This window comes from Triturus cristatus, chromosome 1_2 (assembly GCF_964204655.1).
Source record: "Triturus cristatus chromosome 1_2, aTriCri1.1, whole genome shotgun sequence".
In the NCBI taxonomy this organism is placed as follows: Eukaryota; Metazoa; Chordata; class Amphibia; order Caudata; family Salamandridae; genus Triturus; species Triturus cristatus.
This window is the reverse complement of record NC_140580.1, coordinates 1,161,742,295-1,161,759,521: the sequence shown is the minus strand read 5'-3', so window position 1 is coordinate 1,161,759,521 and position 17,227 is coordinate 1,161,742,295. Positions and strand designations below refer to the sequence as shown.

At 50.8% G+C, this 17,227-nt stretch overlaps 1 protein-coding gene across 2 annotated transcripts in view; it reads left to right on the top strand.

Moving 5' to 3' along the window:
* Positions 1 to 17,227, top strand: part of ASS1 (argininosuccinate synthase 1) — a 315,060-nt gene that overhangs the window by 79,803 nt on the left and 218,030 nt on the right. For both annotated transcript variants that reach the window (XM_085613969.1, XM_085613970.1), the window contains exon 5: positions 8,809 to 8,997. In XM_085613969.1, coding sequence (XP_085470095.1) covers positions 8,809 to 8,997 — 189 coding nt within the window. The remainder of the gene's footprint in view (positions 1 to 8,808; positions 8,998 to 17,227) is intronic.

Genomic DNA, 17,227 nt, shown 5'->3' with positions numbered 1-17,227 from the left:
TTGTTCGAGGTGCATGCTGTGACTTGTTCATTGTTATGCTCTTGTTCGAGGTGCATGCTGTGACTTGTTCATTGTTATGCTCTTGTTCGAGGTGCATGCTGTGACTTGTTCATTGTTATGCTCTTGTTCGAGGTGCATGCTGTGACTTGTTCATTGTGATGCTCTTGTTCAGGGTGCATGCTATGACTTGTTCATTGTTATGCTCTTGTTCATTGTTATGCTTTTGTTCAGGGTGCATGCTGTGACCTGTTCATTGTTATGCTCTTGTTCATTGTTATGCTCTTGATCTTCAGGGTGCGTGCTGTGACTTGTGCATTGTTATGCTCTTGTTCAGGGTGCATGCTGTGACTTGTGCATTGTTATGCTCTTGTTCAGGGTGCATGCTGTGACTTGTGCATTGTTATGCTCTTGTTCAGGGTGCATGCTGTGACTTGTGCATTGTTATGCTCTTGTTCAGGGTGCATGCTGTGACTTGTGCATTGTTATGCTCTTGTTCTTCAGGGTGCATGCTGTGACTTGTGCATTGTTATGCTCTTGTTCAAGGTGCATGCTGTGACTTGTTCATTGTTATGCTCTTGATCTTCAGGATGCATGCTGTGACTTGTTCATTGTTATGCTCTTGATCTTCAGGATGCATGCTATGACTTGTTCATTGTTATGCTCTTGTTCATTGTGATGCTCTTGTTCAGGGTGCATGCTGTGACCTGTTCATTGTTATGCTCTTGTTCATTGTTATGCTCTTGATCTTCAGGGTGCGTGCTGTGACTTGTGCATTGTTATGCTCTTGTTCAGGGTGCGTGCTGTGACTTGTGCATTGTTATGCTCTTGTTCAGGGTGCATGCTGTGACTTGTGCATTGTTATGCTCTTGTTCAGGGTGCGTGCTATGACTTGTTCATTGTTATGCTCTTGTTCTTCAGGATGCATGTTATGACTTGTTCATTGTTCTGCTCTTGTTTTTCGAGATTTGCAATTCAGGGTTGAACGCACGGCTCTTGTTCTTTGTGGTGGTTGCCATGAGACATTGATGGCAATGCTCCTGGTCTTCAGAGCGGCAATGCTACTGGTCTTCGTCCCCCTTACTCTGAAACATTGATAGCAATACTCCTGGTCATCGTAGCTCTTGCTAAGATACACTGATGGCAATGCTCCTGGTCTTTGTAGCGCTTCCTAAGAGACACTGATGACAATGCTCCTGGTCTTTGTAGCTCTTGCTTTGAGACCCTGATGGCAATGCTCCTGGTCTTTGTAGCTCTTGCTAAGATACACTGATGGCAATGCTCCTGGTCTTTGTAGCGCTTCCTAAGAGACACTGATGACAATGCTCCTGGTCTTTGTAGGGCCTGCTTTGAGACCCTGATGGCAATGCTCCTGGTCTTTGTAGCTCTTGCTAAGATACACTGATGGCAATGCTCCTGGTCTTTGTAGCGCTTCCTAAGAGACACTGATGGCAATGCTCCTGGTCTTTGTAGGGCTTGCTTTGAGACACTGACGGCAATGCTCCTGGTCTTTGTAGCTCTTGCTTTGAGACACTGATGACAATGCTCCTGGTCTTTGTAGCTCTTGCTATGAGACACTGATGGCAATGCTCCTGGTCATCATAGTGCTTACTGTGAGACACTGATGGCAATGCTCCTGGTCTTTGTAGCTCTTGCTATGAGACACTGATGGCAATGCTCCTGGTTTTGTAGCTCTTGCTATGAGACACTGATGGCAATGCTCCTGGTCATCATAGCGCTTGCTATGAGACACTGATGGCAATGCTCCTGGTCATCATAGCGCTTGCTATGAGACACTGATGGCAATGCTCCTGGTCTTTGTAGCTCTTGCTATGAGACACTGATGGCAATGCTCCTGGTTTTGTAGCTCTTGCTTTGAGACACTGATGACAATGCTCCTGGTCTTTGTAGCTCTTGCTTTGAGACGCTGATGGCAATGCTCCTGGTCATCATAGCGCTTGCTTTGAGACGCTGATGGCAATGCTCCTGGTCTTTGTAGCTCTTGCTTTGAGACACTGATGGCAATGCTCCTGGTTTTGTAGCTCTTGCTATGAGACACTGAAGGCAATGCTCCTGGTCTTTGTAGCTCTTGCTATGAGACACTGATGGCAATGCTCCTGGTCTTTGTAGCTCTTGCTATGAGACACTGAAGGCAATGCTCCTGGTCTTTGTAGCTCTTGCTATGAGACACTGATGGCAATGCTCCTGGTCTTTGTAGCTCTTGCTTTGAGACCCTGATGGCAATGCTCCTGGTCTTTGTAGCTCTTGCTAAGAGACACTGATGACAATGCTCCTGGTCATCATAGCGCTTGCTTTGAGACACTGATGGCAATGCTCATGGTCTTTGTAGCTCTTGCTTTGAGACACTGATGGCAATGCTCCTGGTTTTGTAGCTCTTGCTATGAGACACTGATAGCAATGCTCCTGGTCTGTCTAATGTTGGCGTCAAGCACCAGGCTTGGCTATGGTTCGAGTCCTTCCTGAAAGACAGATCCTTTCAGGTATTCGACGGTGAATCAGTATCTACCAGCAGACCTTTAAGGTGCGGGGTCCCACAAGGCTCCTCTTTAAGACCGGCGCTATTTAACATTTGTTAGACGGCGACCTCAGAGGAGCCTGGAAGGGGTCCGGACTACCCTGAGACCCACCCTCGAAGTATCGTAGCCGGGCACTGGCGGGAGACTCCCCAGAGGGAGGAATCTCGTATCTAGGATCGTACTTCTAGCACCACACGACACAGAGTGACCACACCGGGTATTCTTAGAAATCAATCTTTATCAAGTAGGTTATCACTGCAAATATGTACAAGGTGAGCACGAGCTCAATGAGTCTCGGAAGGGGTAGGGGGTAGCGGGACAGTCTCTGGTAAAGGTTCAAGGCAGGGACGTATCCGGCGCACAGCTCACAATCCTCGAGCTGGGGGATACGTGGTTGTAGTCGGGGTCCGGCGGGACCGTGAGAGTCCGTTGGAGCCGCGAGTCACTCAGCGGGCTCAGGTGCAGGTTCGGAGGTCTTACGAAGTTCAAGGAGCCGCGAGTCACTCAGCAGGCTCAGGCACAAGTTCGGAGGTCTTACGATCTTCAGGAAGCCGCGAGTCACTCAGCAGGCTCAGGTACAAGTTCGGAGGTCTTACGATCTTCATGGAGCCGCGAGTCACTCAGCAGGCTCAGTTTGTTCCAGCGTCGAATCTGCCGGACAGACCCAGAGCACCCCCTGTTATAGGTCGACCCCTCTTTGATGTCCGGAGTCTGTGCAGGCAGGGGTCTTGTCACCTGGGGGTCGCTTGTCGGGATTTCCTGCTATTGTCTTTTGATCCTTTCGGGGCCGGGTCGGGAGGAGTCCCAGACACCCAGCAGGCACGGAGCCAGCCCTCAGGGAGGCCGGAGGGCCGATCGAAACCCATCGTCCCAGGGGAGTTCAGAGGTGCGATAGAAACTGCTCCTCCCTCTCTCATCCCCTGGAAGCGTGATGTCCTCCAGCCGGAGTGGCGCCTCTAGGCCCGGGTCGCGCTGGGGCCGGCGGCCATCTTGGTGCATGAAGTGGGCACGCGGGCCCGGGGTGGCCGAAAGGAGAGAGGCCATGGACGGGGACGTCCGGGTCGGTGCGTGTGTCCTGGTGGGGAGGGTCGGCTGGGCCGTGTGCTTGGGCTGCAGGTACCAGGTTTCGGGGGTGCGGGGGCACGTAGGGCCATTCTACGAGGCCGGGTCCAACAACATTTATATGAGGCCACTGGCTGAGGTTGTTCGTCCGTATGGAGTTAAGATCATCTCCTATGCGGACGACACCCAGCTGGTGGTCTCACTGGCACATGAGGCCAACATTCCCATGAGCGGGAGACTCTGTAAATGCCTTGAGGAAGTAAAGAGCTGGATGTCTTCCTCATCACTCAAGCTAAACGGGGACAAGACGGAGCTGATGCTTCTAGGTCCCGCGAATCCTAGCTCCTTCAATTCCCTGTGGCCACCCTGTCTGGGCACCCCCCCAACACCCAAGGACAACATCAGGAGTCTTGGGGTGTGGCTCGATAAATCCCTGTCATTCGACACACAAGCTACCAAACTTTCCGCCACCTGTTTTGGCCTTCTTAAAATGCTCAAAAAAATCCTTCATCTTTTACCCATGGAGGCAAAACAAGTGGCCATCCAGGGTCTGATCCAGTCCCGCCTGGACTTCAATAACGTCCTATACCTCGCTGCACCAGACTACACACTGCGGAGACTTCAAACAGTGCAGAACTGTGCAGCTCGGACACTGCTCCAGCTCCCACGCCGACAATCCGTCAGAGCTAGTCTGACCAGTCTACACTGGCTGCCAGTCCGCCAAAGAATCCACTTCAAAGCCTTGTGTATTGCCCACCTGGCTTTCTGGGACAAAGGCCCAATCATCACCCGCGACCTAATCTCTCACTACCATCCAAGCAGAAACCTACTGTCAAACCAGACTTTTCTGGCCACCGCACCCAGAATAAAAAGAGCCAGAGCAGGCGGTAGGACCTTCACCCATAACGCTTCCAAGCTATGGAACGCCCTTCCTCTTCATCTGAGAGCCAATTCTAATCTTACCTCATTCCGGAAACAGCTCAAGACTCTTCTTTTCAACTCCCCACAATAATTCTGGTAACTATCCCCGCCTCTGCCTATACATCTGTCGGTCCCTCAGCGCTTGAACGCCCCCGGGCATCAATCGCGCTTAATAAATCCACATACAAATACAAAAATGAGACACTGATGGCAATGCTCCTGGTCTTTGTAGCTCTTGCTTTGAGACACTGATGGCAATGCTCCTGGTCTTTGTAGTGCTTGCTATGAGACACTGATGGCAATGCTCCTGGTCATCGTACCTCTTGCTAAGATACACTGATGGCAATGCTCCTGGTCTTTGTAGCTCTTACTAAGAGACACTGATGGCAATGCTCCTGGTCTTTGTAGTGCTTGCTATGAGACACTGATGGCAATGCTCCTGGTCTTTGTAGTGCTTGCTATGAGACACTGATGGCAATGCTCCTGGTCATCGTACCTCTTGCTAAGATACACTGATGGCAATGCTCCTGGTGTTTGTAGCGCTTGCTATGAGACACTGATGGCAATGCTCCTGGTCTTTGTAGTGCTTGCTATGAGACACTGATGGCAATGCTCCTGGTCATCGTACCTCTTGCTAAGATACACTGATGGCAATGCTCCTGGTGTTTGTAGCGCTTGCTATGAGACACTGATGGCAATGCTCCTGGTCTTTGTAGTGCTTGCTATGAGACACTGATGGCAATGCTCCTGGTCATCGTACCTCTTGCTAAGATACACTGATGGCAATGCTCCTGGTGTTTGTAGCGCTTGCTATGAGACACTGATGGCAATGCTCCTGGTCTTTGTAGCGCTTGCTATGAGACACTGATGGCAATGCTCCTGGTCTTTGTAGCTCTTGCTTTGAGACACTGACGGCAATGCTCCTGGTCTTTGTAGCTCTTGCTTTGAGACCCTGATGGCAATGCTCCTGGTCTTTGTAGCTCTTGCTTTGAGACACTGACGGCAATGCTCCTGGTCTTTGTAGCTCTTGCTTTGAGACCCTGATGGCAATGCTCCTGGTCTTTGTAGCTCTTGCTTTGAGACGCTGATGGCAATGCTCCTGGTCTTTGTAGCTCTTGCTTTGAGACGCTGATGGCAATGCTCCTGGTCTTTGTAGCTCTTGCTTTGAGACGCTGATGGCAATGCGCCTGATCTTTGTAGCTCTTGCTTTGAGACGCTGATGGCAATGCTCCTGGTCTTTGTAGCTCTTGCTTTGAGACCCTGATGGCAATGCTCCTGGTCTTTGTAGCTCTTGCTTTGAGACCCTGATGGCAATGCTCCTGGTCTTTGTAGCTCTTGCTTTGAGACACTGACGGCAATGCTCCTGGTCTTTGTAGCTCTTGCTTTGAGACCCTGATGGCAATGCTCCTGGTCTTTGTAGCTCTTGCTTTGAGACACTGACGGCAATGCTCCTGGTCTTTGTAGCTCTTGCTTTGAGACCCTGACGGCAATGCTCCTGGTCTTTGTAGCTCTTGCTTTGAGACGCTGATGGCAATGCTCCTGGTCTTTGTAGCTCTTGCTTTGAGACGCTGATGGCAATGCTCCTGGTCTTTGTAGCTCTTGCTTTGAGACGCTGATGGCAATGCGCCTGATCTTTGTAGCTCTTGCTTTGAGACGCTGATGGCAATGCTCCTGGTCTTTGTAGCTCTTGCTTTGAGACGCTGATGGCAATGCTCCTGGTCTTTGTAGCTCTTGCTTTGAGACGCTGATGGCAATGCGCCTGATCTTTGTAGCTCTTGCTTTGAGACGCTGATGGCAATGCTCCTGGTCTTTGTAGGGCTTGCTATGAGACATTGATGGCAATGCTCCTGGTCTTTGTAGCTCTTGCTTTGAGACACTGACAGCAATGCTCCTGGTCGTTGTAGCTCTTGCTTTGAGACACTGACGGCAATGCTCCTGGTCTTTGTAGCTCTTGCTTTGAGACGCTGATGGCAATGCTCCTGGTCTTTGTAGCTCTTGCTTTGAGACGCTGATGGCAATGCTCCTGGTCTTTGTAGCTCTTGCCAAGAGAGACTGATGGCAATGCTCTTGGCCTTCAGAGGAACTGATACCATAAAAGAGGACTTGGGCTCTGCTACTTTCTCAGAGCTCCTTCTCTGAGTATTCATAGCTCTCCTCCTGTTTCACAGAAGGTGGGCTCTGGAGATGTTGGGGTGTGGTGCGCGGTGGTCTATGGCTCAATCAATCGGTCATTTATAAAGTGCACTACATACCCGCAAGGGTCTCAAGGCGCTGGGGGGGGGGGTGCTACTGGTCGAACAGCCAGGTCTTGAGCATCCTCCTGAAGGTCAGCAGGTCTTGGGTCTGTCGTAGGTTCAGTGGGAGAGTGTTCCAGGTCTTGGCTTCTCTATCCTTCAGTTTGCATGCTTGTAGGGACAGATTTTTATCTTGTTCAGGGTGCACGACTACCTTGTTGTTCAGATTTCATGGTGATCTTGTTGTTTGGGGTCCAATGCTATCTAGTTTAGGGTGCGTTTGCTGTCGTGGTGGTCAGGGTGCGTTGCTGTCATGGTGGCCAGGGTGCGTTGCTCTCGTGGTGGTCAGGGTGCTTTGCTCTGGTATTCAGGGTGCATTGTTCAGGGTGCACGGTTGTCTAGTTGTTCAGGGTGCACGGTTGTCTAGTTCAGGGTGCACGGTTGTCTAGTTGTTCTGGGTGCACGGTTGTCTAGTTGTTCAGGGTGCACGGTTATCTAGTTGTTCAGGGTGCACGGTTATCTAGTTGTTCAGGGTGCGCGGATGTCTTGTTGGTCTGGTTGCGCGGCTGTCTTGTTGGTCTGGTTGCGCGGTTGTCTTGTTGGTCTGGTTGCACGGCTGTCTAGTTGTTCAGGGTGCACGGTTATCTAGTTGTTCAGGGTGCACGGATGTCTTGTTGGTCTAGTTGTTCAGGGTGCACGGTTGTCTAGTTGTTCAGGGTGCACGGTTGTCTAGTTGTTCAGGGTGCACGGTTGTCTAGTTGTTCAGGGTGCACAGTTGTCTAGTTGTTCAGGGTGCACGGATGTCTTGTTGGTCTGGTTGCGCGGTTGTCTTGTTGGTCTGGTTGCGCGGTTGTCTTGTTGGTCTGGTTGCGCGGTTGTCTTGTTGGTCTGGTTGCGCGGTTGTCTTGTTGGTCTGGTTGCGCGGTTGTCTTGTTGGTCTGGTTGCACGGCTGTCTTGTTGGTCTAGTTGTTCAGGGGGCACGGCTGTCTAGTTGTTCAGGGGGCACGGCTGTCTAGTTGTTCAGGGGACACGGCTGTCTAGTTGTTCAGGGGGCAGTCTTGTTGTTCCGGGGGCACGGCTGTCTAGTTGTTCCGGGGGCACGGCTGTCTAGTTGTTCCGGGGGCACGGCTGTCTAGTTGTTCCGGGGGCACGGCTGTCTAGTTGTTCCGGGGGCACGGCTGTCTAGTTGTTCCGGGGGCACGGCTGTCTAGTTTTTCAGGGGGCACGGCTGTCTAGTTGTTCAGGGGGCACGGCTGTCTAGTTGTTCAGGGGGCACGGCTGTCTAGTTGTTCAGGGGGCACGGCTGTCTAGTTGTTCAGGGGGCACGGCTGTCTTGTGGTTCAGGTTGCACGGCTGTCTTGTTGGTCTGGTTGCACGGCTGTCTTGTGGTTCAGGTTGCACGGCTGTCTTGTTGGTCTGGTTGCGCGGCTGTCTTGTTGGTCTGGTTGCGCGGCTGTCTTGTTGGTCTGGTTGCGCGGCTGTCTTGTTGGTCTGGTTGCGCGGCTGTCTTGTTGGTCTGGTTGCGCGGCTGTCTTGTTGGTCTGGTTGTGCGGCTGTCTTGTTGGTCTGGTTGCGCGGCTGTCTTGTTGGTCTGGTTGCGCGGCTGTCTTGTTGGTCTGGTTGCACGGCTGTCTTGTTGGTCTGGTTGCACGGCTGTCTTGTTTGTCTGGTTGCACGGCTGTCTTGTTGGTCTGGTTGCACGGCTGTCTTGTTGGTCTGGTTGCACGGCTGTCTTGTTGGTCTGGTTGCACGGCTGTCTTGTTGGTCTGGTTGCACGGCTGTCTTGTTTTTCAGGGGGAACGGCTGTCTAGTTGTTCTGGGTGCACGGTTATCTTGTTGTTCTTTGGAGCGCATCTTATGAGGGGCCAATGGCTACACTCTTACTCTTCAGAGTATACTCGATGAAAGGTTATTGTCCGCTGTCCTGTTTGGCGCACGTTTGGCTCATGACGTGTTCATTCTTTGTGGCACATGCATGGGTGATGATGGCTCTGGTCTTGTTCCAAGTACACGATCCTTGATACTGATGCGAGTGCTCTGGTTTGTCTCCTGCTAGGTCTACATTGAAGATGTCCGTACAGAGTTTGTGGAGCAGTTCATCTGGCCAGCGGTGCAAGCTAACGCCATCTACGAGGACCGGTACCTCCTGGGGACCTCGCTGGCCCGGCCCTGCATCGCTCGCCAGCAGGTGAAGGTTGCCAAGAAGGAGGGGGCGCAGTACGTGTCGCATGGAGCCACGGGCAAGGTAAGGCTGGGTCCAGGCGAGGTATCCTTGTGAGTGGACATCTGGACACAGAGTAAAAGGAATGCGGGGGCCTGCTGGGAGTGGAACTGGGGCAGTGGGGAGAGGGTAGTGCCACTCAGTGATGATGATGGTGGGGGGGGGGTAGCAGGCACAGCACGAGGGGCCACTGGGTTCGCATCGGCAGAGGACTGGGGTCAGGACAGGAACTGAAGGGTTTATACCCCTAAACGGTGAGTATTGGAGAAGGATTAGGAGGTGCAGATTCGGGGATTGACTAGGATCATCGGGGCAGGACTCTTAATAGCCTGAGGCTACTGAACGTGTGAATGCTCTTGGGGCTCCCCAGTGTCTTAACACTTCCCAACCCCAGGAGCACTCGCGTACACAGGGTCCTGGCGCCGGAAACCGATTGCGACCCTGGAAGTCTCCATGCGCTGAGGTTCATGGAGCGATGCAACTCTGTGGCTCCCTCGCAGTGTCCACACTGGGGGATTCTAGGGGTGGCCTTACACTCTGGGGTACTGCAGTTACTCAACCAATCCAAGTGTTGAGATCTGGATCATAATGCTGGTCAGACCTCTATTATATCCGAGTGTGGGATGGTGACTCCATTGTAAAGGGCCTCGGTCCCTCGTGTCGTGAGCCCCCCCCCCCCCCCCCCTGATCAGCCGGGATCTCCATGAGTGGTAAAGACCATGTGAGCTCGGGCGTGTGATTAGTGATGACACAGAAGACCTGCAAGGACCAGCGTCGGGTCCAAAGTCCAGCATCTGGATCTGCCTTTGGTGCCTGGGATCAGAAGAAAACAGAGCACCACCTCGCGGCTTCAGGCGGGCATTGCCAGCTGCACACCCTGTACCTACCACCCACCGGCACTCAAAGGGTGAATCTGCGGTTTACACCAATGAATGCGCAGGCCCGAGTGTCTGCCGAACCCAAGGAAGATCTCCAGTAATCTGGTGGCCAAGATCTGATGGTTTCCAACGGAAAAAGGAGGTCCCCTTTAAGGAAGGAGAGATGCTTCTTTTTCGGTGGACTGAACAACAAAACCATGTTGACATTTCACAGGCCCCATCACCACCCTAGCCTCGTGTTACCACCACCTGTCACTCTATAGCTGAACTCCATTCCATAGAATCTATGGGGTCAGGCCCCACATAAGGTACGCCGCTGCTCAGACATTTGCGCACCTAATATTACTCCCCCATGTAACTGCAATATGCACAGCTCTCCCGCTGGTGAGATGCCCACAATGCACCTGTGCTCTGACCTGCATCATGCGCTGATATCCCAGCAGTGAGACACAGCTCTCCCGCTGCTGAGCTGCCCACAATGCACCTGTGCTCTGACCTGCATCATGCGCTGATATCCCAGCAGTGAGACACAGCTCTCCCGCTGCTGAGCTGCCCACAATGCACCTGTGCTCTGACCTGCATCGTGCTCTGATATCCCAGCACTGAGACCCAGCTCTCCTGCTACTGAGATGCCCACAATGCACCTGTGCTCTGACCTGCATCATGCGCTGAGACCTTCATAGGGCTCTTATGAAACACCTCTATTTTACCCTACACATCATAATGACATTCACATAACGAGTCGTTGCCAGGGCTCTCGTGAAGCAGCTCTCTGCTACAGTGCACCTCTTTTCCCAGATGTCATCCTTGGCGCTCTTACGATGTACCTGTCCTGAAATGAAGAACCCTGTGGTTGGCACGTCTAGTGGGAGTCATCTGGCAGGCTCACCTCTTCACAGGCTAGAGGGCAAAATCTTTATTAACTGCCTGAAGGATGAGTTGGCACATTCAAGGTTTGCACCCGGGAACCCGAAGGCTGCGCAGATCTCTGCTGAAGATGCATTGACCCTAAAGCTATCTCACCAGGAAGAAGAAAGTGTTTCTAATTCTTATTGAAATCCATTCGGTCACACAGAGCGCTGCAGTGTCTCAGTACTGAGATAACAGAATGCATTTCACGTCAATCAATTAGAATTTATAAAGCACCCCTGAGGGTTTCAAGGCGCCGGAGTTGCTAGCTGCTTTGAGGAGAAAGCAGTGAAAACGAGGCAAAACCAGAAAAAAAGCACTCAGAAAATGGTAGAGAAAGGAGAAAGCAGTAAAAAACAAGCATTGGCATAGCCAATAGGTCTCGCCTTTGGGACCTTATAAGTGTTTAGTCATGCAACAATTAATGTTGTTGCAGTAAGGATATTGTGCTGCATAACTAAATACTTATAAGGTCCCAAAGCCAAGACCTATTGGTTATGCCAATGCTTGTTGTTTTTCCCAATTAAGTTGGACTGCCCCCTGAGCGCAAAAGTACAAATATTGGTAAAACGGTGCTGACAGACTCAGTGTGTCTTCTGCACCGGGTCATGGAGACTGTCGGTCACAGATTGCTGAGTTACTGAAGCCCGCCCCCTACTGCACTGTCTGTACATACAGCTGTAACTGAAGGTGCAGCTGTCAGAGGATGTCAGTGTCTCAACTTAAAATTATATTTGGGCACATCAAGCATTAAGTGGTCACATGATGGCTGTACATGGGTCATGCAAAGATGTGCCTAGGCTTGTGAAGCTGTACTTAGCATGTTATGGTTGTGCCATGGTATAGAATGGCAACGGCTGGAGTCATGAGGATGTACTTGGCATGCAGTAGATGTACCACAGAACAGGGTGGCTGTACACAATCACAATCAGATAAACCAGCATTGCGGCACCGACGCTTTACTTATAAAATTAAAGTAAAGCACGGGTGCCGCGGTTCTACCAAACAAAAAGAAAAAAAAAAGCACGGTCAGCCTACTTCTTGTCTTTATGGGGCCATGTGCCCCATAAAGATAAGAATCTTTTTACGACACAAGGAAGGCAGACGAGCCCGTCCAAATGGGACAGCTCAAAGCCAAACGACAACGTCACTACCAGCTCGTTTGCAATGGCTGGCCACAGTTTAGCATAAACGGTGACGCCGGCCAACGGAAAAGAGGGGCGGGGCTTAATGCCCTTTACATAAAATACCCCAAATCATTAAATCTCGCCAGCGAGACTGCGCATGTGCGCAGCCTACGCCAGGCGAGACATTAAAAATGAGGCAAAAGCAGGAGAAGGCACTCAGAAAAACGTGTAGGAAGCAGAGCGGTGCAGCAGCACCGGAGAGCTGGGCCTGGGACCTGCTCCACGTCAGGATGGAAGGATAGCATCAAAGCTCTGTGGATGAAGAAAGCTTTGTTGACATGTTCAGCATTTCTTTCTACTCAGCTAAGAGGGCCAGTTTCACCATGATATTGTCCTAGCTATGTAAGGTTTTTGATACACTGTAAATGTACTCTTTTTGGCTGTGTGAAGGCGCTACATTTGTGATGCGTCACCATATCCCTGACGCACGGGCAACAAGGCACGTCCGCGTCCTTTCTGCCCGGCACCCCAATCCTCACCCAGTAGTGTCCCTGTGGGCGTACAGAGCTCCGATCAGCAGTTTAAGTGCATAAGAAGTAAGGTATCTCTGACCCGGAGTGCAGGGTGGTGCTGGCGGTGAGTGGGAGGTGAGACCTGGCTAGAAGGACACAGGGTGATGATGCATCTACTATGCTGGTGTTACTTGTAAATATGATGCACACAAGTAAATGCAAGTCAAACCAATCTGTGGCAAATGCTTTGTTCCGGCAGGAAAGACCAGCTGGTTTGTGTCCAAGCACTGGATTCTGGACTGATGAATTGGGGAATAGTGGCCTGTATGTTTAAAGTGCCATGATGTCCCAGCATGAGACAGAAAGCACTGTGAATATGGAAGCCATTCACAAGGCATAAGGCTGCTGCAGTTTAACACCTGTATTACACACAGTATAAGCTAGGTTCCAGACAGCACAGGATCGTCCACTGCACAGTGTGCATAAAGGATTCGTGTGTAAGTGCCTGCAGCACTTTCAGAAGTTAGAATTGAGTAACAGCACTTGGACTGCTGCAGCCCGTCTTTATCGGCTTCCATGTCAAGGACGCCATGCAGAACGGGTGACGCCCTCCAGGACCTCTCAGAAGAAGAACTCTTTGTTCTTTGACTGTCACATGACCCCATCTATTAGAGCTTATTCTGGCTCCCAAGAGGCCACCAGATCTGCTGATTCATCAGTTGCGCACATTACGTTTCTTAGAAACCGCAGGCATCTTGGAGGAGTTTTGTTTCTTCTGCAGCTGCCTCGCCCTCTTCACACCACAACAGACGCCCTCCGCTCCTTCCAGCCCCAGGCACCTGGAGGTCAGTATTAACCCTTCAGAAACGGCTTTTAACGAAAAGCCTACTCTTTTGGCGTGATAAAACAAAGTTTGGGAATGTAGTTCCGAACAGATCCTGTGCTGCCTAGTTTCAGTGGGTTTCCAAGAGGGCCAGACTCTCCCTGGGGAATCCTCGGACCCACCCAAGTGAGGGTCACCTCCTGACGTGACTTGTAATGTTTCACGTGTGCCCCCCGCCTGTGCTTCCCACCTCATCTGCTCCTTGTACGGAAACTAGAAGTGACTCGGGGTTCTTCATGCCTGTGGCAGGGCACTCGGAAAGAATGGGGGTGCAGCCAGGGCTGGTGCCCCCAGCCTGTGCTTCAGTGGGTCCTGCCAGCGGGGTGTCCATTCTGAGGAAACCCTGACTCCCCGGCTTGCTGTGGGACAGAGTGAGCCAGCTGCTGTGACCTGTGACCCCTGCAGGTAGGGCTTCAAGTGCAAGGGCTCGCGCAAGTCCTCAGAACCCGCAGTCATTAAAAACGTACTTTAAACCGGGTCCCTACCAGGCCCTATGTTCCTGTCCTTAACTTTACACGCACAAACACGATTTGGTTTTTCAATAATGGCCATAAAACCCTTAAGGTATTTCAAGTCAGCGATGGAGTCCCTGTTTACGTCACACACACTTGTCTTGCCGAAGTGTATTTCCGATCTCCAGATGCTGCATTTCCGTTGTTTTTTGTGTAACCTTGGAGTCTTGTGCAGCGCATCAATCAATCAGGGAATTATATGCGTGCTACTGGCCCGTGAGGGTCTCAAGGCGCTGGGGGGGGGGGGGGGGGGCGGGCGTGACATTCGTCACCTCTTGGTGTTTGGGTGAACTCAGGAGGTCTGAGTGTTCATGAAGGGCCACGGTTGAGAGCTCTGGAGCTGAGGCTGAAGGCGGTGCAAGATTCTCAGTGTCGGTCAGTGGGCCATAAACGCGTTCAGACTACACGCACATCCAATCCTTGGCCTCTCTTCAGAACAAACAGAGCAATGGTCACATATGCGCCACTTGTAATTACCATTGCATGTGAAAGTCTGTGAAAATACTGACGGCACCAAAGGAAAATAAAATCTTGTCTTAAAAGGCTGTCTTTGCGGGTGAGGTAAGAAAAAAAAAATTGAGGGCAGAGAGCTGACACAAGCAGAAGGAAGGAGTGAAAAGGTGGTGATGAAGAGGAGGGAGATGTGACATATACAGGCAGAGGATTTCAGAAAGATGTGGAGGGGGAAAGGTCATGGGGTCTAACCGAGATTGAATTGTATTGCTTTATTCCTTATGGTCGCCTTTATGTTTAATAATTAACCTTTTACATCTGTCACATGTTATGTCACTTTTAGTTTAGGTTCAATCACTTTTTCACTGAGATACTTTTTATGATTGTTTGCTAATCCTCAGATTGTATTTGATTCTATTGTGTATTTTTACACCGTTTATTTGTTGCCTATCAAAAATACATAATATTGTTTGTATTGACTTTCCGATGTGTATAGCCAATTTTCTTTCTGACTCCGTCTCAAACCCTATATATTGCCATTGTGCTTTTTCTATCCTATAGTTGTTTATTATTCCACAGGAGCCATGGTTTCCTCTCTAGTATTCCATTAGACGGCACCTTCTTACACCGACCTCCAACCCTTGGCTCCCCCCACACACAAGAATGAACATCAAAGCTCCTGGAGTTGGTATTCACCAAGAGAGAGCAGGGCTCTCCTGAGCAGCGTCCTAAACCATTGCATGGCGCATTGACTCTCACACCGCCCGCTGTGGGTTGCGTTTACATGCCAGTGTGACCTAGACGGGGCACACTCTGAGGGTGCTTGCGCATGACGCAAATGCTCTACGCTTCATATGAAACCACAAGCGACACCCTTCCACGTCCATGCCATCTAAGATGACGTCCTATTCATTCGTCCACTTGGACTGCGCTTTGAGGCCTGGCCAAGAGGAACAAAGCACTGTATCATTTCTAGAATTCAATATAAATGGAGGCTTCACGATAAATCTTCATGGCAGGTGGTGTCTCTGAAAGGCTGGTAGGGCTGGATCAAGGTAACTCGCACGCCGGGGATACTACAGCTATTCCGTTGCTCAGCATGTCACTGAATCCGCCCCTGCCTGTCACGCCTTCAGATACCAACCTCTTATAACGTCACTTCTTTTCTAGGTGCATTGTAAATCCATTTTCTTTTGTGCTTTTTCATCCTCCTATACCATGTGCCCATAACTACTATCGTCCCATGTGCTTGAACTGTTCCATGCCTTTTCTTTAACAAGCATTTGCAATGCAATAGGTCTCGCATATGAGAGAGTTTGAGCTATTGGCATTGTATATGACAGTGCCTTTTATTTATGTTTTGAAAACCTGCAAGCGGTGCCTAAACACTTTGTACTTATAGTTGTTGCTTACGAGAAGCAAGGCGGGCAGTAACTGCGCCTCTTCTACTGCCAGCCTTACTTCTCGTAAGCAATGATTATAAGTACGAAGTGTGTGTTTAGGCACCGCTTGCAGGTTTTCAAAACCTAAATAAAAGGCACTGTTATTTACAATGCCAATAGCTCAAACTCTTGCAAATGCGTGACCTATTGCATTGCAAATGCTTGTTCTCTTTTCTGGTTTTTACTCCTCTGGATTTAATGCTACGAGAGGTTGGGGCTGGGATAAAGTCGTGATCACTAGGGGGGACCCACTTTATTAAAACGCCGAAGTAAAGACACCTACACAGATCTTTGTGTATCCTGCAGGTGTGAGGCCATAATAGTGGTAAGTTAAGCCTGGTGGTTAATGTGATCATCATGCAGCGACCCTTCAGGTTGCAAGTTACAATGAGGAAGAAGTAATGCGATCACTTCAAAGCTCCCAATATAACATGCAGGGCATACGTTTGAATCCTGGGGCTTCAAGTCATATTTTATTACACGGTTGATGTAAATGGTAATTAAGAGTGTACCTAGACATGGCGGGATATACTCGGCATTCTCACAGACCATGTTTAGAGCTACATATACATCTTGCGAAGGCCACAAAAATAAGTGAGTTGCTGGCCTGTTAAGGGAAGCGTTTGCATCCATCCTGCGGGCACAGCTAAGCACACAGTGAATGTACACAGTGCCTTGTGGCGTTTGAACACTACCGGGACACAAACCGGGTTATCCCAGGTGACTACATAGCATAAGCTTCTTACACCGTGACTTTCCGACCCCACCCGCAAGTGCTTTGTTGGCTGCCCTTTTCACTCCTGAGTGAGCGCGGAGCAGTTGCATGGAGGCTCATGAGATACAGTAAACGCACCGCACATGCGCAGATCCCTGAAGGGAAGGCGTGGGCGCTTTCAGCACGGACCTTGCCTTCAACTTACCTAGGGCAGCACAGGCAGTCTCGGGTGGGAGTAGAACTGTGAGCCGCGCCTTCTTGATACCACACAGTAACCTTTACAACCCGGAAACGCGGAACAGCAAAGTGCAGCTAGGCTCTGTGCTGTTAGGAAGAAGACCCAGGAAGCATAGGGCGAACAGCCACCCATCCACCGGTCACGGGACCAGCAGCCCTCACTCACAGGACTTCAGTCACAGGTGAGGCTGAGACCATCAAAGGGACAACAATTAACAATGTTAAAAGCTGGTCGTTGAATAGGCTGAAAGTATGGTCACGCATGCCTGTCAACTCACTCTGACCGACTGTGCCACACACTTTTGAAAAATAATCGTCATCCAAAACGAGCAACAAAAAGACGCGCGGCCGCGAGACGTGCTCTGTGGTGGGGGAGGAGCATTGAGGCGCAAAAGTGAAAGCAGGCTGGCTGGCGAGTGGTGTGCGCTAACCATGACGAGAGAGGAAAGCCATATGGCGCCTCTGCTCGTCATTGTGCACGTAACCGCACGCCCGTCGCCAGTGCACGCGCCAGTGGGCTGAAGCGCTTCCCCAAACGGATTGCATGGCGGCACGATGCACGGGATTGTGCGCGTGCTCGCCATGC